The sequence below is a fragment of the Lepidothrix coronata genome, unplaced genomic scaffold, assembly GCF_001604755.1.
Source record: "Lepidothrix coronata isolate B3197 unplaced genomic scaffold, Lepidothrix_coronata-1.0 Scaffold7, whole genome shotgun sequence".
In the NCBI taxonomy this organism is placed as follows: domain Eukaryota; kingdom Metazoa; phylum Chordata; class Aves; order Passeriformes; family Pipridae; genus Lepidothrix; species Lepidothrix coronata.
Genome location: NW_016690187.1, coordinates 11,216,592 through 11,240,595, shown reverse-complemented (window position 1 = coordinate 11,240,595; position 24,004 = coordinate 11,216,592). Strand labels below are relative to the sequence as shown.

The 24,004-nt window shown below is 37.0% G+C and overlaps 1 protein-coding gene across 4 annotated transcripts in view; it reads right to left on the bottom strand.

Annotated features, from left to right (window-relative positions):
- STK39 (serine/threonine kinase 39) overlaps nucleotides 1–24,004 on the bottom strand; it is a 78,078-nt gene that overhangs the window by 21,212 nt on the left and 32,862 nt on the right. For all 4 annotated transcript variants that reach the window (XM_017838925.1, XM_017838917.1, XM_017838941.1 and 1 more), the window contains 3 exons: nucleotides 13,291–13,413; nucleotides 13,130–13,162; nucleotides 11,122–11,189 (listed from right to left, as the gene is read on the bottom strand). In XM_017838925.1, coding sequence (XP_017694414.1) covers nucleotides 11,122–11,189; nucleotides 13,130–13,162; nucleotides 13,291–13,413 — 224 coding nt within the window. The remainder of the gene's footprint in view (nucleotides 1–11,121; nucleotides 11,190–13,129; nucleotides 13,163–13,290; nucleotides 13,414–24,004) is intronic.

The window sequence follows — 24,004 nt, the reverse complement described above, 5'->3', positions numbered from 1 at the left end:
TTTTATCTTCTTCATCATTTCTTAATGGTTCCTAGTTTCTCAAATGCATTTGTGAAAAATTTATTTCTATTTTAAACTGCCAACTCAGACCTTTTTGCCATCTCTTATAATACCTCTTATTTGCTTCTAGCTCTTTGCCATTACAGACTAATATACTTTGATTATCATGGATAAAACTAGTCCATCTCTTTTTTAAAGTAGTAAATTTTAGGTACTTATGTGCATTTTAGTACACTGCAAGTTGCTTTTCACTATGGACTCACCTCCAACGGAAAGAATTCCACATGCTTTGAATAAAGGTGACACCAAAGCATGCCATGCTAAGACATTTTGTCAGGCATCTTTCTGGCAAAGTAATTTCAGAATTTAAAACTGTACACTTTATGAAAGCATGTTCTGCAAGTCATTATTACTTTGTTTCCATCAGGACCACTTGATGTGCACACTAAGATTGCCAAATCTGGTTTTCTAGGGAATAATGCTTCCTTAAAGAACTAGAAAAAACACATAGGCCAACTTCATCACTTAGCCCCCCATATACAAACAAGATACTCTGTTTTGAAGGAAATTATTTGCCAAACAATGCTAATATTTACCAAAATCAGGATTAGAGACTAAACAAATTATGCAGTTGTTCAGATTGACATGGTTCTACTGAAAAAATCCTAAAACACGAAAGATTTCAGGCATTCACATTTAATGACAAATCCTTCCAAATAATTACCCAGTGATAGCATAAATCCTGCTATAGTCAATTAGTTATGTTCCACATGATTGACAAAAGATCTACGTTGTTGAATTAAAATAGAAATCATGTTTGTGTAATGATGCAACTGTAAATTAGAGACATTAAATGTCATTATTTCTTTTGTCTTTAAATGGAGAATGTCTATCATTTAACAGCAATTCAAGAAAACAAGATTCTTGGAATGAAACTTTAGGTCTAAGTCATGCTGGCATACCTTGATTATGTATCAAGCAGCAGATTTTCATTCTTCTTTACTACTTTTTTTTCCCTACAAATTTATCCACCACTTCTTATGAAGAGTTATCTGAAACATCAGCTTCCATTTCACACAAGCTTCAGCACCTTCCATAAAACCCTTAGAAAGAGTCTGTATTCCTGGATGAGATGCATCCTACCATAGCTAAGTAACTATATATTCTTCCTTCCCAAAATAAGAAAAAAATTCCCAGACAAGGTAAGCCAAATGAAGGGTGTTTGCATGTGTGTAAGAACACCCAGTTTTTGTCTCTGCATTGCTTGCTTAATTTTCAGGCTTCATGTACTTAATCATCACGTGTGTTTTACAAAGACTGAAATACGGAGTCAGTGTCCTCCAGGAATGCAGGTACTGACAGAATGGTATTCAACAAAGCTGACTCATGAGTGGAAGAGACAACAGTAGAATGCAGAATACATATTCTTTTCTATAACCAGAAATAAGTTTGTCTTCAACTAAAACTGTAGAAACTTTATTATGAATAGTAACATAACACATAGTGCCACATGGCACCCTTCATCAATCAGCCTCTCCCTTCCTCATACTCCCAACAAGCCCTATTCTCACCAGGCCAGAATTTCCCCCACCATCAGGGACCAAAGACACTGGCCAAGTTTAAGTCAGTGTGCTTTAACAAAAAACGCACACTGAAAAAAACCAAAATAATCACACTTATTGCACTTCTGCAAAATTTCATTCTCACAGATGCTCCTTCCATCCATAATTTTAATGGCATTGAAACTACCACAAAAGCAAACCAAGTTCAAATGGAAAAAACAGGACAGTATAGCCTAAGAAGCAAGGGCAAGCAGTCTAGCATTTGCACTACCTCACTGCAGTTGCTGCTGTAATTAAAATCACAGAAGAATTTAAATGACTTACTCATTTAGACTGCAGAGAAAGCAAAAGTTCACATCAAAATGAAGTGGACTAATCAGAGTGATAGATGGGTTGTACATCCTAGAGCTGTACTCATGCAAGTTTTATTCTACATCTCTGGGGCAAGATCATTGTGCATATGACGCAAGAAATATAATTGAGGAAAAAAAACTACAGAAGACTAGGGTTTGCAGGTTTTTTTAAAGGAAATGTACTTATATTTTTTTTTCTTGCTGGAGGGACAAACAGTATTTGACCACACCAAATGTCACTCAAATTCAAAAGGTCATCATTCTATCAATAACTTGTCACCTATTTTTCACTTTCACATGCTTACGGCATAAAACCCAAGATAAACACGGTTCCCTTTGTAATCTTGTTTTTATAGTGCTAGTTTATTTCACAGGTGCTGTATTTTTCAGTCGATGCCCTGTATTTTTTCTTAACAGCAGAATTTACTTTCTGAGTAGCTACAGATTAAGTGATGCTGTACCCCATTTTAAATATTAAATACCTGTTCTGAAGGTATGTAGTACCTGTTTCTTATCTCAGTTTTGATTAATTAAAACTTTGTTTCAACTGTATTTGCAGAACACAGTTAATACACACAAAACAGTGAAATACAAACTGGCACTGTACTTCCAATATTGCAAAGAGGATGTGGAAGTAAAATCTTTGAACGTGGATGTATACATTGGTCCCAAAGTCGAGGTTTGGCCTCGCATCTCAGTTTTCTGTACCTTTACTTTCCTTGCCCTGCAATATTCTTACACTTCAGCCATGGTAATTTAACCATTCAGCTAGGGCAGAGCAAGTAAGAACCCTCTCCAACCCCAATAAAAATCACAGCTCACTTCTTCTCTGCCTTCGCCCCCCTTTTCTTCTTGATATCTGAAGTCATGGTACCATGCACAGAGATGAACCAAAGCAGTAAGAAGAGGAAGTCTGTTTTTTAAAGTAATTTTGTGAATCAGAACTTTAAAGCTCCTGTGGGATCATATAAACACCATGAGAACAGAGCATTTACTGTAAAGAAGCATTAGGTTCCTGAGGATTCACCACGTTTATGTAAATCCCTTTCTTTCATGCTCAGTTGTCATTTGCTAATCAAAAATCAGGCTCCTCATTACATATTACCATACTATCAAGAGCAGATTATGTCTGTTCAGTACTATGGAGATCGTTCTCCTCAACTTATTTTTAATGACTTCAGGTCAATTCCAGATTAAATGAAAAGGCATCGCTGTTAACTTTTGGTAAGAGCAAAATAGATGTTTGAAGTCTGATTGCTTCCAGATTCACACCAAGAAGAATGGGACTAAAATCTCTCTGTATTAATAAAATGTAGTTCCAAAATACACAATTATAAGTCCATTAAAACCCTACCATTTACTTCAGTGGTTCTGAAAAATCTCCATAGGTTTACAACTTATCCCTCCCTCTGTATTCATTAGTGGAAGAAGGAAATATGTTTAGCATATGATGTTTCAAGATCAAGTTATAGGACTCAACACAAATACAGAAAACTGCTCCTACGATTTAATCATCACATGTTCTTGAGCAAGGAGCAGATCCCTGAAATGATGCAACACTTAATAATCAGTACACATCAAGAGATAGCAACAACACTAAAGGCAAAGCACAGCTAAATGATGCTTTCAGGACTGAAAAACAGCCAATGTCACAGTGAAACACTGCAAGTTGGCTGCTAAGCTGTTGGAATGAGACAGAAGTTACCTGTTAAAAGATTTACTGTCTGTATGCCACTTACCATACAGACAAGGCAAGTGTAGTTACAAAAAGCAGCCACTAAGTGAATTGTTATGGTCACAATCAGATCAGCTAAGAACACTGCCCAAGGCTCCAGGGTAGCTGACAGCTCCTCCCTCAGGAAAGGACTTTACAACTATTCTATCCATAGCTAACAGGTCCCGGTTGCCTAAGACTCAAAAGAAACCAGAGTGCTTTCAGTCTAGTAAAAAACAGATGGGATGTGATAGTAAAACTAAGAAAACACACAAGTTGTGTGATAGAAGAAACTCAAGAAAACTAGCTGATACATGCAAGTGCCACCAGGCAATTCTGGAAAATCATGTTTAACATTTTAGAAGTGATATATGAACATGAAGTCGTTTCTCTCCATCCCCTGGTTTACAGCCCCAAGTCTACATATCGTGACAGAGAAGTGTTAGAACTAGAGACATTTTAGATATATCTAAATCTAAATATGCTTCTTCTCTCTTTCTGCAGATGCTGATGCCAGAAGCTAAATCAGGAGAACATTAAAAGCTCTTCAATTTTTTTCTCCTTTTTACGTTCGTTCTCAGCTAAATCAAAGAGCAAACTGAAACAAACAGTATTTTTTTCCTCAGTTATCAGTGACTCCTTTCACTGCACAGGCAGCAAAAAGCAGTATTCACTTGCATAATCTTTTTTGAGGCTCAGATTTTCCACCTTCTTTCATATATCAGCAGGTGGAAAGAACTTAGTCAAAGAGCTATCAGGTTTTTGTGCTGCAGAGATGGCATTATTGATCATAAGTGGTTTTCCCCTGATATTATTCCTGAAGTAGCACAAAAGTTTTTTTAAGAGCAGAGGTAAGATTTAACTTTTGAAAAACATCAATTTTTAACAAGTACTTGAAATACAATGAAGGACAGTACACAGTTATACTGAGAATTTATTAATGTGGTAAAATCTCAATGCTTGGTTGAAACTAGATGTGATCTAAAACAGACCTGTTCCTGGAAAGAACAGAAGTTAAGTACTGGTAACACCAGTAACATTAAACAATCACCCTGAAGTGAGAGCATTTCAATAACAGAGAGGACAACATGCACATAATTTGATCACTTCGTTAAATATTACAGCGCACTGTGGTTATTCAGCACACTGAATTTGCTTATAATTTAACAACTATATCTCTGAAAGATCTCTGTATTTCTTGATACCAAATATTACTGATTGGTGCACATCGTAAGGAAGTCAAACCTCTGTTACCTGCGTGACTGAAATGATGGACCTTCTGCCTGACTGATAAGAAATACCAGAGCAACACACAGACTAAGCACGTGAAGGCTGACTTTGTTTGTTTCTGCAGGCCTGGTGCATAAGAAAAGAGATTATAACCTGTTATTCCAGTGACAAATTCAAGTATAGCATTCAAAAATAGCCACACTGCTTGAAGCAAAATTTCAGTTCTTTAAATCAAAGTGTGAAAGGCCGACCGTTGCCAGGAGGCCAAGGGTACTTCAGAATAGCGCTCTAGAAAAGTGATTTCATTTATGAAATCAAGACAAAAGATCTGCAACAAGTTCTACAGGTATATATATTTTTTTAACAGAATATTGTAAGCCCCCAGTGCACAAAACAGGTTTTGAGGGAAAGGTACAGAGAAACCTTTGGCTTTATCCAAATCAACGGAAGTTTTAAACATGTTGAATCAAAAACTCCCTGGATACGTGCATCCTGTCAATGCCACTGGCTTGAAGCTTTACACTCCTGGATTACCTATCAGTATATTACTGTTAAAACCAAAGGAGACTTGTAGGTAAACAAAAAAGACATCTGAGCCACCATAAAAATTATGACTATCTGCATATCACCCACCTAAAATTCACAGATCCTGACTTGCTTATCAAAAAGAGTGGGAAGCATAGAAAAAAGTCTAAGCTTTGTTTTAAAATTTTCAAAGGTTTCACCTGGTTTTCCTGCCATAGGCCAAACTTTCTCTTTACAGTAAATCAGCTTCACCAGCCAAGTCTGCGCCTATGTTGAAGTTCTTGTCCCTCCTGTGTCCCAGTGCACCTCCTGCGGCCATTCACTGGCCTCATTAAAGCAGCAATGACAAGTGCTTTACGGACAAAACATGATCAATAAAATGAGTTCAGTCAAAATTTTGCCTTCCCCTCAAAAATATCAGAAGTCACAAACCAACCAACCAAAACCTGACTGCTTTACAGCGACCCAATACAGTCCCAGGAACATTTCTACCAGTGGAAAGGCAGAGAACCACAACACTAAGCGGGAACAAACAGACAAAATTATTTCAAATGGTTTCAACCCTGCCCAGTGTATTACATTGCCACATTCACAGGTAACTCCAGAGCACATAGATGAAGATGGAACAGTGTGGTCTGTCAATGAAAAAGCAATGCTTTTAAAAGTATTAGAAAAATATCCACTTAGAATTAAATTTTGAATTATCAAAATGCAAACATTATTACAGTTGACCAGTAACATACATGCCATTAATAATACAAATAAAATTACTTTTGATACTGAGATCAAGTCAAGATTTAAATTATTTCCTTTAACATAAAGAAGGTTAGGGGTTGAATGTTGAGGTTTCCTTGTTAGTTTTTGTTCCCCCTGATTTTTTTTCTTTTGTAATTAGTACAATAAAAAGAATGGAACAAAAAAGCTTTAGGGATTTTAAAATTTCAGTATCAGCAACATTCCCAAATGCAATTGCCTGCATAATTTACAACCACAGCTGTGCAGGTTAAAAGCCTAATTCCTTTCCATCTAAATATTTAGACATGCAAATCTTCTTGATAACCCAAATTTAATAAGCGGAAAAAATATATTGATTCTTTGGTGGAATAATTATAATTTTTACATATAAAATTTATTTCTATAAACAATATATCATTTCTTAGTTAAATAAGTGATGGTATAACAATTGCATGCAGGATTATTTAGGTCATAATTAAACTAAATTTTTCAATTTTTAATTTATTTTCAATAAACATACAGCAAGGCATAAAAACATACTTAAGTAGTGAATAAGAAATGCACAATTTATCATTTTTAAAGAGCAAACTTTGAAGGAAATAGAGGTGCAAACAGAAAGCAGGATTAGAATCAATAGTTTAATCAAGCGTTCCTGCTTACTGATTTCAGTCATGATTTAATCATGATTAAACAGGTATTTAAATGAAGTCTCCATGCTGTGAAAATAAAATTCAGTTCAGTAACCACATGCCCACACCTCCCTGATTCACAGGACAAAGAGAGGTGATGGCAAAATAAAACACAGGACAGTGCTCAATACCGTAATCAATGGTGCATTTATTTCAAGAATACTACAAATGGTTTTGCTTATGATGTTTGTTACTGGATCAATTCCCAGACTATAGACAAGTTCTGTTACTTTCCAGTTGTAAATCTACCACACAGCTGGGAGATAGTTTGTGGATTTTGTCATTAAATACACTTGAGAACAGAAGCCACTCTAATAGCAAAAACATTGAGAAATACTTGTCCTTGGTGAAGGACACACATCAGCCTCCCTTCTTACAAAAAAACCTGAAATGACAGAAGTTTTTTTAAGATATCAAAATGAAACTAGAAGGAGAAAAGAAAAAAGAAAAAAAAAAGAAAATAATGAGAACGGAGAACGCTGGCTTATGGTACACTAACAAAATTATCAAACTCATTCTGCCTCTAGCCAGAACATGTTTTGAGGTTTGCTTGTTTATAGCTTTTGGGTATTTGCTCCTACAAATCTAAGCCTCAAACTCAAATATTAACAACACAGGAGTAGCTCTACTACGTACCTCCAGCTAAGCACATTTTCCTTGTAACTTTACATATAACTAATTTTGTAAGAAAGAGATAAAAAACTAGGTCTACATAAAAGCAGGAAGATTAGCACTTGAGTTTCTGCTCAGACTTATGAGTGATACGTCATCGTCTACGTTCTGGCATGGAGAGGAAATCACATTTGACTGAAGTCCTAACAACTCTAACAGTCCTAACTGTTGTAGTGCAACACAGGCAACTGCCTGCTTCTAGCTACACTTTGGACTTGTATATGCCTGTCCAGATCCCCAGAAGATACATTTCCACAGAGCTGATCAAATAACACATAGGTTCCAATGAAATACGCACACAAACACTTACATGTAAATAACACAGAGTGACACTACAGACAAGCCTGCCTCAGCATTTTCCCTACACACTATTTAAAATAAGATATGCAATAACAGAAATATTCATTTGCCAGTAAAACATTTCCATTTGCCCCTTTTGTTCTTCCATAGGCCTCATCATCTAGTGTGCAGGAACTGTATTAAATTAGGTCCTGGGACACTGCAAATTACTGTCAGTAAATTATTTTCCTGTCATATGAGCTAATTTAACCATTTTAGATTGCTGCAGATAATTTGCAATTCTTAACTATTAAGCATTAACAAGTCTCCTAATTTAACATGAAATATCTCTGTAATTAATCCAAGTAGTCAAATCCTCCGACAGTGACCTTCCTAAATCTGTAAATGTAACAGCTTGGTGGTCAGACTGGAAATTTCAAATCAAGGGTGATAATTCCTCCCCACTCCCTTTCCCTGGTGGTATGAACCTGTCGTAGGACTAAATCACAGGCAATTGCCTTCAGCCTCTCTTTGTGGAGCCTTACTGGACAAAATGGGGATTACAGATTTCATTCCTCCCTACTCTAAAATACACCTTCCTCTGTGTGAGGCTGAGGATACAGAAGCATCAGCATTTTAATGGAATGATCACTCAGTCTGGGTCACAGTTACATGCTGTGGCAACTAAGAACCTGTATTTTCAGTTCACTGCAAAATTCAAGCACAATCTCTTAATTACTCTTGAGCTTTAAAACACTAATGGACTGTATTTAGCATTTAATACTAGAGCCTTTCAAAAGCTTTGCATGGAATTACCTAAAAGAGACTGCTGCTAATTTCACTTCTGGGGCAACATACTCCAAGGCACAACAGGGCAAAAGATAGAAAACGGACTGGAAATGGTCATCTCCAACTGAACAAGCAACTCTGACAGGAGAGAATATTTTGACAAGTTAGTCCTTCTGAGAAAATTATGAAAACAGAAAGGTAATAAATACAATTTAAGGACAGAAAAATCAGATGGTCTGTGTGGTTTCCAACTTGAGTATGAGCATTAAATGCCACCACTTGTATAAGGAATGCCATGAGTACTGCTTCTGATCCACAACAAGGCATTTGCACTAAACAGAGGACGGTGTTAATTTAGCACTCCCTACTCAATTACTGAATGAGTCCAACCCCGCTCCATTTGGGAAAAAAATAACAGAACCTGACCATCCAGGTAAAGAATTGCTGAAATGCATTCATTCTTCTGTCAGAATTCCTCCTTTGTGAAAGTAATTTTTAATATTTATGGATACTGTTAACCTTTTTTGGAACATACTGCTAGAAAAAAATTCAAACTGTCATCTAAATTTTGATTGGTTTTGTCACAGGGTAGCCTCATTGTAGAAAGGGAAAAAAGAACAAAGCAGATGAGCACTTTCTTCCTGCCCATCAGGCCCTGCCCAGGCCCCTCTCACTCCTGTTTAAGGTTGCCCATCTCCCTAGCTTTTGCCCTGTCCAAATCCCCAGGAACTACTCTTTAAACCTTATGGTCCACACTCCGGAGCCTCGTATTAAATAGTTTCTGCCCATAAGCATCAACTTCCACAATAAACTGTGCAACCAAGGTAGTTCCCTAGAGCTTACATGGGACAGAAGTTTGCACTGCAGATCATTCTTCCCTCAAAAGTAGGACAGTTAAATTAACAAAACTCACTCAGCAAAATTATGCATCAGATTTTCGTTTTTTCCAAGACACCATTAACAGTGTTACCAGAGTGCATCTGCTTTTCAAGACTAATTTTTTTTTCCATTTAAAGGAATCTTTCTGGTTCCTAAAACTGAAATTCTTCATTTCTCCTCTCTCTACGAACAGCCACCTAGACCTTCATAATTAAAACACATTAACCTAGTTACTACAGACTTTGTTTTAGGGAGGGCAGGGGGAGGGAATTTTTTCTACCCAGATTAAGAGGATCCTTAAGAAGAACAAAAATTCATTGTGCAAATTAAAGCTCAGAAACTCAAGTCTCTTGGGATCAGTCTTCCTTCACTTCTGGCTTAAGAGCTGCAGAAAACTGAAAGCATAATCCCTGACATTTCACTACACTTGCAGGACTAAAATGCTTGCCCTCTGAAGATGCCAACACCACAAGTAACTGGGCTAATCACTCCACAGGTTTCATCATAATTTATAAGTACCCAAAGCACCTCACTGGCACATCCACGTAGCAGTGCAAATTGATCTGTTTGTAAATGGTTTCATCTACCGGCCAGCAGAGATGAAAAGAATATTGATAGCATAACTGGGCAGTTATGTAAATTGGACAACTAAAATGATTCCAAATAATCTCTAAGTCTTTCCTATCCCCACAATAAAATTTATTAATCCTCCCTTTTGTAAACAACCTTTTGCAGCCACGCAATTTTTTGCAGCTGTCACTAGAAAAGCAGTAAAAGAAAAGGGAAGAAAATAGATTTTGGAAGTTGGCACTCATTCTGCGTAGTTAGTTTTTCTCTGATTACTAACAGCTGAAATCAGGACATTAACAATTTTTCATGTTACTGTTTTAAAGTTATTTGTTGTGCGTATTTGTTTCCAATACACTGGTTGTAATTTTCTAATTATTTCTGACTTATCTCTTTATTAGCATAAACTAACCTGTAACATTTAACTTTTCCCAATAGCAATAATTAAGACTTTACAACCTCTCATGAATATCCTGTCAACACAAACCATAGCTAAGCAAGTTTTAGAGTGGCAGTAAGTTTTTTATCTATGTTAGCCATTTAAGGAAAATGCCTGTAAATACATAAGTTATTAAAGTTTCTTTTGAAAAAATAGTTTTATACAAGACCTAGACTGCACAATTAAGCAATTCAAATCTTAGTTATAAACTGATTATAATTAAAGTTAAGCTGACTCATTTTAACTAAGTATAAATTTAAGTCAGACCACATATTTGTATCCATTTTCTAAAATATCTGTCACTTCTCCACAATGGTTGATCAAACGTGCCAGTGAAAAATGTTTTGAGTAGGCAACTTGTAATATAGCTGTGGTTTCTTTCTGTCAGAGGCTGGCTGCTGAAGTGTGAAAGAAACTCATTAAAAATCTCTCACTGTGATCCTTCATTGCAAGGAAAAAAAAGAAAGAAAATACTTAATGAAGGGTACACTTAGCCTGAAGTCACATTCATATTCTGCTTTTCGTTTTACACTATTTCGGTAAGTAATTAAAAGACAGCAATTAGTCACAGAAACACTATTCATGGCGGTCATACTGAGAGATATAAAGTACTGATTTTATGTTAATATTATGAAAGTAATGAGGGAGATCAAGACAATACAGCTAAATAAATAGAAGAATCTCTTACCTTAATCTTAAGACAAGATTCACCGCACATGGAACTTCACTATATTCGTCACTAACAACAGGCTGAGACTATTAGAGAAAAAAGCAAAGTTTTACAAAGGATGCCAAATGAAAAGAAAAAAAGAAAAAAAATCACGAAAAACTTTCCATGCTAACAGTTTGAAGTTAGCACAGAATATTTAACACATTCTCTAACTCTCAGAAACCTTTTGAACACTTTCAGTACACAGTCTAAAATATAGCTGATACCACTAAAACTGCCAAATTTCAATTACAGAGATACAAATGATAATGCATTAAAGCACTGAGTGTAGGAGCTTTTAATCCACCTTACATCAAAGCTCAAATAACCTATTAAATAATATGCACACAGTGAGAATACCAAACAGCTACTCACATTATTTTTGTGTAACAGTTTCGGTTGTTACAGAAGTCTTCCATCTATCCATATGCAAAGAACTAGTACCATATCAAAGCAGGCATCACAGCTCAAAGATATCTTTCACAAAGAAAAATCAGGAATATGGATATCTTTCACACTCTCACTCCTCCCTCACACTGTAATATCCTTCCCAGCTCTCAACTAACACTGATGTGAAGTCTCAGGCAAAACTGTATCCTACGTACAGGGTATCTCAGGGTCCTCATACCCACCTTGGCATATTGTCACCACTCACAGAAGCTTGTTCAAAGGTTACAGTCAAGTTCTCCCAAAATAAAAGACCTGCATCACAAATCTCTTTTGATAGTTTTTGCAACAGTCTTCCATATCAAAGCTACTTATAAAAACATTACACAGGATCTATTTTCTATTATCTGTGTATTTTCAACAAACATTAATGCATATTTGGAAAATTATTTATCACTTTCACAAAATAAGAGCAATTTTTTTTCTGCTTCCAATAAATTCCTTCCATTCATATAAACTACTACTATTACTTCTGCATTTTCAACAGATATGTTATTTCAATGTATAGGAATGTGCATCCCAAAGACCCAACAGACACACACGAAGAGTGGCGAGCTGCACTAGTCTTAGTTCCCAGTCATCTTCTGGAGCATTTAGGAAAACAAAAATCAACAGAAGACTTCAAGCAGAGGCTTTTGTTTCCTTCATAAACTAAGCAACTATTTTATTATGAGCTACCTGTATAAACTGAATCACAAACTGTAGAACTCTTAATAACTAAGACACAGAAAGACTGTGTGGAGTATAAGTCCTTTTTTTTCCTACTCAGCTTTATCTCAGCTGCTGAAGCACTGTGTAAACCAGGTCTGCAATGAAGACACTGGAGTCATCACAGGAGCTTACAGGACCAAATCTGGCAGGAAGTTGTTAGTCTTTTAGAAGATTTCTATGACACCAATGAAAACCAGATAATCCAAAACTGCAGGTAAAGTGGCAAGGGTCACCCACCCAAGAAATAGACATTTTTGAAAGACATTTTTTTTCTCTAAGATATAATCCTATTAAGCAATTATTTATAACAGAAATGCTTCCCACACTCTCAGCACAGGGCCACAAAATTCAACATGATATTTTGTTCCTCTGAATTAACCTAAATATGCTTCAGTACTGAACTATTTTACTGTGTATGGAATGAAACATTTTAATTATAAGCTACATGTTGTGATACAAATCGTAAGAACAAAAAATTATTTGGAGATCCTCTGGCTACTCCTGAACACAGTCATCATTACTCTGACAAAGACAGCAATCAGTGTGATCCAGTTATGAAGATTCCCTAAAAACAGCCAAATTACCTATTTTCATGAATTTTCCTGGGCACAAACATAACATGACTTTTAAATTCCTATCCATCTTATCCACTGTGTGCTCAACTTCATTGTTACAGGCACAATTGCATACAGCTCTATTCTCACAAATACTTGCTATACAAGGCTGCAGAAGAACACTCCAACCTCAATTCACATTTTTAACAGCAGAAACAAAAAAGAAATCACTGAAACACTTGGAAGAAAAGAAAAATTGATAAAGACATTTTTACCTCTGTGTTCTCCTCCTCTTTCAGTCTTCGTGACTGGAAAACAAATGCAATGAGATATGAGCTATGCAGCTTTATGCAATAAAGATCCAGAAATACTAACAATTAACATAAAGACAGAATATATTGCACAGTGTAAATGTCTTGGCAGAAACAGAAGGTACCTTTTCCTGAGAAACAGCAGCTTTGCCTTCCTCACTCTTCTCATCCATTTCATCATCACTCCATTCCCAGTCTCCATCTTCTGTTTTATGGAGGTGACCACTGGAACCCGGCACTCGCCTGACCTACCAAAATATTGTTGACCATTGCATAGACATTATTAGTCTTTATCAGTGTTCTGGCTAATCAGCAATTCTTTGCTATCTTTATTTTACGTGCTTTCAGTAATTTGCTGCAGGAGTCACTAACATATTCTAATAATATTTGACCTCAGGGGTCATCCTTAAGCCAGAGGGAATAGCTAAACTATGCAAAATTCATATAGGGAAACAGGGCTTGGAGATATTCTACAACCACTTAGGAACAAGCTCAATTAGATGACAACTGCTTTACTGCTTGAAATGAAAGGAAGCTATTCAAGAAAGCGAAGTTAACACAGACAAGGTTGTTCTTGAGACACAAGAACTTTGATTGCCCTGCTTAAAGGCATTAAGAATACTTCAAACGTGAAGTTATCCTTATTAAAAAAAAAAAAAAGCAGCAGCTGTATACAGACTAAGAAGATAGGCAGGCATGCATCACACCAAACTAGCTGGGCAAACTCCTGTAGATCAAAAAGTCTAATGAAGGATAATAGGAGTATCCAGCTGCTAAATCTGAAAATCAAACACTCTTCTGGTGGTATCTTGCTCTTTTTCAGAGCCAGACAACATGCTTGTTTTCCCCCAGATAATGTTTAGACTACAACAATTCACCCATCAATTCTTCCTACACCTATGCATTTTGAGACCCATGATGCTGGAAGCACAGCACAATAAGCAGCAGCCCCACTGGTGTTTAGATTAGAATCTGTTTCTCTAATTATTTCACACCACTGAACCAATATACAGTTTCCACTGTACAACTTCAAATGCTTGTACAGGTAAGCTCCCCAGTGCTATAAATTTGTAAAGGTTAAAGTATATCCTTTTCATTACAAAAAAGTTATTCCAGAAAACGGCCTGTACATTGGTAAGAGAACAAAAGGAACAAAGTATTAAATGTTCACATCACACAAAAGAAAGAGCTAACTTGGCAGAAAAGTAATTTCAGACCAAAATCTACTGTTGGAGAAGATATCAATAAAAATAACTTTAATAAACCCAAACCAATTAACAAACAAAAAAACCCACACACCAGATGAACAGGGCAACTCTAAATCCCACCCACCAAAGGTTAGCCCAAATCATCCTGACAGAGACACACCTCCAGCAGCAGAATGCAGAAGCTGCCCACATTTCCCAAGGCTTGGCAAAAAAGAAGGTTGCAGCATAAGGAAGCAAAACATAAATGGTTGTCTACTAGGCACTGACGTGCTCACTATATGTAGATGTTAGAGAGTGGGGAAAGAAGAATCTATTATTCATCACTGATTCTTTAGCTGCTGCAATCTCTTCACAAGTTTATTTTTGTAGAGTGACAAGGGAATGAACATTTTCTGAACATTAAGATCTTTCTACTTCATTATTCACAACTGCTCAAAACAGCAAAGAACTGGGCCCACTTAGAGATTTAGTATTTTATTTCAGTGTCTAAATTTAATAAATAAAAAGGATACACTGTGGGATACCAATGTATACACACATTACTACATTTCATATATGGTACAGCACACAATCTAGACCACATTACAAATTCATTCTTTCATTAAGAGTAATATTATTTATCTATTGTATTTTTCTTCTTTCTGGAATAAAATGACTAAACTAGTAATCTTTTTTACACACTATCTGAATTATTTAAGGTATCCCTACCAAAGTCTCTAGCAACTGAATACTTGCAATGGAGTCCTGGATAGATTTAAAACAGCATTTTTAAATTCTCTTCCACAGAAAGAGTGCGGTAACCTGAAGGTATGGTAAATGAGATGCACTTGTGTAAGCAAAACTGATGGCACTAATGAGCACTAATATTCACTGTCATGGAAGGTGCCTTGCCACCCTCCACATACAGGTAACTTAGAGTCCAAATTTAATTTGTTCCTGAATTCCTGGAGAGCAGCAAATGTGTAGACTCCACCCATTTAAAACATATCTGCAAAAGTCTTCATGGAACCTTGACACTTCTTCCTATTAATTTCTAAACTAGAGAACAGCCAGTGCTGTTCTCCATTTTTTGCATCTGTATATCTACAGAAGGCAATCCATCTTTTTTTTTTTTTCCAACATACATATCTTTCTGGAAATACTGCAGCTTAGCTTCTTCTGGAGATAAAATTGTTTTGTCTTGTAGCCAAAGAGCATCTGTTAGTAGAGCAGTAAGGATACACCCAATCTCATATGCCCCAGAGAGCAAGAATGACAGTGGTTATTTAAACACTTCATTGTTTTCATTTTCTGCAGTCTGTCCTCATAAACACCTAAATCTGGCTTTCAGGCATAGAGAAAGACAGACCAGTCAACTGACACTGTATACCTTCACCTTCCCCTTCCCCTAAGACTGGTTCTTATAGGAGACAGGACTCCCACTGTTATACAGAAGTTCTTATAGAAAAAATATACTCTTTAAAGTGTGAATATTACTTGGTAATTGGTAAGATGAGGGTTTTTGCATAGCCAGTGTTCCTCTCTTTTTTTTTTTTTTTAATCAAAAGTTCCAAGAGCTTCACTTCTCATGCAACTTCATAAGAAGTATTTATAAAATTAGTTACCACGTCAGTTATTTTATAAAAAGAACAAAGATGAGAAATAGGACATTACTGAACACAAGTTTTGGTTTTAGCATTACACTTTGCCCTGTGTATTTTTCTCTCAAAAAAATCCCTCATCAGTTCCTTCCATACACAGCTTAAGCCTATAGAGTAATCAGATTTTATAATTTTTACCTTTGGCCATCTTGCAAACCTTTCCTAAGGTACAAGGTACAAAAGTAAATTTTAATCCTCATGCCTATGAAATTATTTTATTCTAATGCGACAAAGAAAATCAGCATATCATTGTGTTTATCCAATCATGGCACCAGCCTTTCGCTTAAAACAGTTACAAATTTAATCACAGCTTAGCACCTGAGGTACATGCATGGAGAAGTCACTTTCTACAATATATTAATGCAAAAGAACATTGGTCTTTTTGTATAAGAACACCTACACTGTAATCTTATTTTTGAAAAAAAAAAAAAAGAAAAAGAAATAACCTTAGGTCCAAGACAGAGCATGAATTCCCACATGTACACATGATCCTTTGTTCAAGAGTTGAGGTATTACCTCAAGAGAGGGCTAATCCCCATTCAAGCCAGTCTCACAGGTCCCATGAAAATCCTAATCCTTTCAGTGCTGACTATTCTTAAATTCCTCTGAGTTCATTATAATGTGAAGTCTTATTTTTATTCTGATGAAAACCATAAAAATTCTGCAAACCTGAATGTGTTTTATGCAATTTGAAACGTTGTTTTTCCCCACCATGACTTATGCAGACTACTGTTATTAATGGGATGTACCACTACCTTTCTAAAGTAACACCCTGGCATTTCTGCTTTGTAGAACTCAAAAGATGTTAAAATATCTCAGTAATTTGGTGTTAGTGTCCCCTCCTCTTAAGCCACTCTGTATACCACAAATATCATGGGAAAAAACCATTCTCCTTAGTCTTTCTTTTTCTCCGCTTGGAAAAAAGTTAGGCAGAACTTGCAATGTTTCATACTCATATGCAGGAACTATTGGAATACCCACTACTGGAATAAATTACACTGGTAACTTAAAGTTAAGAAATGTAAGATCATTACATTTTCCTTCATGAAAGAATACTGAATAAAGGAAACTGATAATTCTGCATTGAACAGGGCTCCTTTAGGTCTCTCTACGGGTTCTTGAAGAGCACCCTTTTTAAGGGATAACACAACAGAAGTCAACAAATACAGAAATCTGTTAAGGGAAAAAAAAAAGAGAGCATTTGCTTTAAATATTTATGATACTGGTTTGTTTTTATAGCCAAACAGTATCATGCTTACATGATGAGAAGCGTGACACCCAAGGGCATGGCCATCAATCGTCTGCCATGAAATCTTACCTACACTCTCAGTTTAGATATGGAACACAGTGGAGCTATCAGTGAGAGTAAAAAAAGGCATTATTAGCTGAAGAGAGAGGGGAGAAGAGAGCGCATTCCTACATCTCTAGAGGAAATGATGAAAAAGCGGTATAGACACACAGTGTACCAACTCCCCATCCACTCTGGGGGATTCCTTGTCCAAAGCCCTCCTCCTATCACTCTTCACTGATTTTTCTGCTGCTGGGATAATGCTGCTTAGAGACAGCAAAACCTAGCAGCTCAAACTAGAGATGCTATTTTGATACCATCTTGTTTACAAGTATAGGTAATTCCCTGCACTCCTAATTCTGCTTTCCAAAACTGTAAAGTTTTACATAGTACTGCAACATACTTATTATCTCTGTTTTCAGCTGGAGTCCAGAATTTGAATCTGATTTTGCTTTGAGAAACTGCAGTGTTTTGCTGAAATTCCAGTAACATAGCAAATGTGCAAGTTTAGTAATTCAGTATGATTTCTGTTTTTCAGATGTTATTTCTCCTTTTATAAGTTCTGCTACATAAAATTCATTACTGAATGTTATTAACTGCAAATGATTCTTTCATTCACATTTTAACAACAGTCCTTTCAGTCACGATGTGTACCTGTGCTGAGGAGGATTTTTTCAATTAACTGTGCAGAGGAGATGCACTGTTCCTCAAAAGCAACACTTCACCTCAACAACAAGGAATCCCAAATGGGCCATCAGGAATGACAAGCAGAGAGAGGCTCTCTTCTATCCTCTTTCTTTTCCCTGCCTGCCCCCTTTCATTCTCCCAATCAAACTAAGGTGCCAAGGCCAAGAAGGTACCTGCAAGAATCAAAGGAAGCAAACCAAAGATACAGCAAATTGGCAAAGTAACTTAATACTCTGAAAGGTGACTAAGAAAGATAAAGATCCACTACTGAGAGACTTTCCGTTGGAGGGATCACTAAATCCACCTTTATAATCAGCATTGTCTGGTTCCACCATCCTTTTCTATCATCCAAGCCGTTTACTTTCTTAAAATAACCAGAGGCGAAAAGAAAGAAGACAAATATAGCCTCATTTACAGCTTTCCTTATTCAGTAGTAGAATGGTAAAGCATGGTGCTAATAATCCCAAGGTGGGTTTCACTATCAGCAGTAGAGACATATTTAAAAATATTCAGGAAAATAGTCTATTACTGTAGAATTCAAAGAAGAATTTACTACGACTTTCACTTACTTTCAAACTCAGAGGCTTTTAAGTACCATTTCAAGGTGAAATTCTGATTTCTACCCTTTTCTATTTTCTCCAGCATTTCCATTTGCTTATGCACATAGGAGAAATTATTGTAATATACATTCTGCATTCCTCACAGATTTTAAAGAGACCTAACCTTATTCAAGACATTTTATAAAATATTAGGGTGATTAAAATGCAAATTTGAGTGTAGTTCTCCAAAAAGTTATAAATCTACATGAAAATAATGAACACAGATCTGCAATTTTTATAAAATCCAATTTTATAAAACCCCACTGTTTCTATTTTAGTCAGATACTAAAATGAAGCACGCATTCAAGCATGCATTCAATCAGGCTACAGCATTTAAAATCCCAGACTTGGAGGTGCTCCTAATTGAGTGATGCTCTCCCAGACTGACTCCACACACAGCTCAGGCAGGACCGAATCCCCAGATGCATGGACACACGGCACACTGGACGCAGCTGCCCTCTGCTGCTGGTAAATCCCACACAGCTTGGCTGGGATCCACACATCTCTCTCATTCCCCTTTCTCTTTATATACTGTATGTCTTTCCCTTCACCTGCAGATGCACCGTTTGAATAATCTTCTCGTGAACCTGCTTTTCACTGCTAAACAGAAATGAACTGTTACTATTCCAGCCCACTTTTCTACTCTGCTTGGCTTAATCTACTTGTTCTGATTAAAACCTTGAAGTTTTCGGCTCCAGCCATAATTTTAACTTCTTGAGCCAAGAGTACTTCTCAGCTAAATTAAGTCCCCTATAATACCACCATCTCAAGGATGGTAGCACCATCTCAAGGATGTCCTGCTTCATCTATACTTCCCTTGCAGCTCCCCCAAGGAACTTCCAAGAATATCACTGGTATCAATGCAACCTTGGCATTATTAGCACCATGCTTTAACCAACTAAATTAATCTCAGGGACAGTCCATGAACCCAGCAATACAGAAGAGGGCTGCTTTTTAATGACCAAGATGAATCGCGTATGAGCTTTTAAACTCTGCCATAACAAGTAGCACAAGTTATTTTAGATATGGATATGGCCATTTGAAGTACAAAGGCACTCAACTAAGCCATGGTTTGTTTTAAAGCTTGCCTATTCTGTACCAATTAGGTCCATTTGAGAGGGCACAATAATCCAACCTCACAAACCCCATACAGATGGTAAAAGCACTCTATGAAAGAAAAGATGGACAAACCCATATATTGTACGAAGTTCTTTGCATCTAATGGCACAACTGCATTCAGGCAAAAACGCTGAGCAATCTTCTTCCTTTATCTGAAGTGTTAAAATAAAGCTGATGCAACTTCATGTATCTGCCCCTTAAAACACTTTCCACTTCTACTAACCACTACAGATGGCACTGCTTTCTGATTATGTGAATTTTTGTCAAGTTTACATTTTATGGAAAAAGTGATTTCATTAAATTTCCCTTCCAAAAACTTCTTGAAAAATAAAAAACCTGACATGGTTCCGAATGCCAATTTCTCCTTTATTTTTTTCTAGTAATATCCAACAATATAAACACGGTTGCAGTGATTTTTTTATTTGTAGCAGTGTTCTGGATAAACTGAATAACTAATCCTCTGTGATGGAGAGGCCTCCCTCACACAAAGCCTTGCCAAATACATAGTTATAGTTCAGCTACTGCTTTCCAGAAAAAGTGTTCCAGTATAGTACATATCCCTTCACTTGATACATCAACATTAATGAAATAAGTATTTCTTAAAGTGTAAAGAAAAATTAATACATATTTTTAGTAACAAGCTGAGCTCAAGCTCATGTTGCTCTCTGCTTTTCAAGACAGCTGGAGTCCAGCTGTACTAACATATAACATCAGTGTGGTGTATCTATCAGATTAAGTCCACTACTGAAACAAGGAAGTGCTGCACATGTATGGCTTGCTGAGGTGCAATCACGCTGTTAGAGCTGTCCAAAAAATCCAGGATATAATGATATTTTGCTCATTAAATGCAGGGGATCTATGATTTCTTATATAAGGAAACATGGCCATTTCCTTAAAATAGCTGTACTGAGGAGCTAGAATTTCAACCCATCAGTAAGGACATTTTTAGTGAAGTATAATAAAACCTGATATCACTCATACTAATCATCTCTTCATGCTGTCACAGGTTTTTCCCAGTAACTTACAACTCCCAGCTCTAAAAAACCTTCTGTTAAGAGCACAATGCAGCACCACCTTTCCAAAAATAGAATTCAAACCTAATTATTACTTAGATTTTTATTTTTTTTTTACTAGCAGCACTTCAGACAGCAATAAAATGAAATGCAGACACATTTAATGTATTTTTCCCTGTTCACTTTGTGGAAGTGGCAGTCATGCAGGAGATTTTCAAAATTAAAAAAACAGGATTATAAAACCATAAAATTGACCCAGGGCCTTTGGGCATACAAAGTACTTACAGTTATAATTAATTTTTTAGTGTGACAAGGTTTGAAAACTGACTGTGGAACTCTAAAAGCTGTTTCAAATTTGCTCTATTCCAATATAGCAATTCTAATCACAAATGAAACGATTTAGCGTTCGGTTCAAAATTAAAACTACTTCAGCACAGGTTAATAAATAGTAGATCCAAAATCTGGGTGAGCTGTTTTATCCCAGGGGTGGACACAGCCCTACTCCAAGCAGGACAGGGCAGGCTGGTTTACCATCACACCACCTAACCATGCAGAGGCTGCAAGGGGGTTTCACGGCTCCCACATTTATATCGATGACAAAAATGTGGCTTCAGACCATGTCCTCGCTTACCAAATTGCACTGAGCTCAGACCATTCACCATCACCTTTTCTCCAGTTCTTTGGGACACCAGCAATTCTCTCACGGGTGAGCAGTTCCATTAATGAAACCTAGAACTGCCAGCAAAACATCATGTATCAGCAAGGACACTGAGGTCCTGGAGCAGGTCCAGAGGAGAGCAACAAGGGTGGTGAAGGGACTTGAGCACAAGTCCTATGAGGGAGAGGCTGAGGGAACTGGGGCTGTTCAGCCTGGAGAAGAGGAGGCTCAGGGGAGACCTCATCACTCTCTACAACTACCTGAAAGGAGGTTGTAGCCGGGTGGGCATCGGTCTCTTTTCCCAGGCAACTATCAGCAAGACAAGAGGGCACGGTCTTCAGCTGTGCCAGGGGAGGTTTAGGTTAGATATTAGGAAGAAATTCTTTACAGAAAGGGTGGTCAGACATTGGAATGGGCTGCTCAGGGAAGTGGTGGATTCTCCGTCCCTGGAGGTTTTTAAGAAGAGACTGGATGTGGCACTCAGTGCCATGGTCTAGCAGCCGCAGCGGTAGTGGATCAAGGGTTGGACTTGATGATCTCGGAGGTCCCTTGCAACCCAGCTGATTCTATGATTCTGTGATTCTATGATTTTGACCAGTGATTTTGACACTCATTCCTGTGGATCAGTACCACTGTATATCTAAGCACGTTCTGCACAGGAAGAGGCAAGTTATGTTTCTCCTAAGTAACTGAATTCCAGAAGTGGTTCAGTGTTATCCTTAGTTACTAGGCTAAGGCAGGGAAGAAGGGCATCATTTAAAAATAAGAAGAATTAAGAGCAAATAAAGAAACACTGGAACTGGGGGTACATGTGCACAAAGATGTAGCTTACAACTCTAATATTAAACTATTTTAAACACACAATGTAGATGTTGCTTAACAAATTAGGATCAAAATATAAAGCAGGACACATCCTTACAGCAAATATTTTTCTCACATATACAAGACCTGTGTACCTGGTTTCAGGATTTCACAAACAGACCTGAACTCATATTCAGTAAAAACCAGCTGCCAAGTATAAGCTGTAAAGGCAGAAGCAAAACATGTGAATCATATGTCAAGAGAAAAGAATTTAAAGTTAAAACTAAACTGAGGCTGGGCAACAAGGCAAAGCAATTAGAGATGTGGTAAATGGAAGAAAAATTAAATTACTGCAGGGTAGATCTGACATCTGTACTAGCAGTGGTGCTACAGATCATTAGTCAAAGGCATTTTACACCAAGTGCTACAGAAGATAATTTAAGCAGTGATGACACTAGCTCCTTCCTCTCTATTGCCCCAGTGACATTAGTTTTTGAATTACAGGGGTTATTTCTTCCAAGAGCGACCTCTTAGACATTTTACATGTTAATGTTTGAGCAACCGAACTCTACTTACACAAGCTTTTTTAAAAAAAAACCAATACCATTTTATTATTAGAGTACATTAATATTTTATTGTGTCTTAAAACTGCAGCTACATTCAAAATTCTAACAAGTTAATTAAATTTTAAATCCCAAATGAATTTTAATATTGTGTCCTTTTAAAATATACATAATTTAGCATTTTCCCTAGCTAAAATCCAATTTTTTTTCTAGTTATGATGTAATTAAATACCTATTAATTTGTCTCTATCACTGTACAGCTTTGATTTCTTAAGATTGACACATCTTTCAAATTAGAAAGAATTGTCAAAAAAGTCATTCAGAAAATTATTTCTGGTGGTGTATGGGAGGCTATCCTGCATTCATTTTGCAATTCCAAATGCTAAGCTGCCTAAAGAAATAAGTATATGTGCATGTATGCATGAGTTAACGTGCAGTCTCTAAAGCTGAGCTGAGGATAGAGCTGGGAGACGAATCTCACAAGGCACACGCTCTATGAGAAACCCAGCTGGTACTAGCACATGTCTGAATCACTCCTGTATGGCCCGAGACGTAAAATGAAAACCAAACAACTATGATTTTTCCCAGTTAGACCATTTTTTATGTGGGCATTGCTGCCACCAAACGGCCAAACCGCTGAACTACCCTTCCCCTGCCCCGCGCAGGTGCGAACCTGCTCAGCCCACCACCCCTGCCACAAACCCTCTCAGGAACGCTTTCCACTCCAACCTCTCAAAGCCCCACCGTTGCCAACAATTTCCCAAAATAACTTCCATCTAAAAGAAGATTAGAAAGAACTCATAGAATTCAAATCTTGCTGACTGCCTCTTCCAAGTATGAGCCACCAGCTGTCAGAACATTTCAGTGTTGTAGAATTACACCAAAGCAGTAATTCTCAAAGACAACAGAGTATCTCCCAAACGCCAGTCCAGGCAGCTGAAGTCTAACTGATGTGCCAACAAAGCCTGAAAAAGTTCCTTTTCTGAAATGCCCTCCTCAAAACATCCTCCCAGAAAGCCTGCTTTTAGAAAGCAGGACTTGGCACACTACCCTGTCTCTGAGCAGGTTCCTCATACTGAAGAGACATGTGAGTTCAGTCACAACAGAAAGGGAAAAGGGAGTTCCATAATTTCTCACACACAAGGAGGATTCTACATTCATTCCTATTTCTTAGTTCTTATGAACAGTAGTTCGCTTCACACTTAAAGGTTTTTAAATACTTACCTATCAAGAATTATTATTTTTTGTGTTCTGCTGCACATG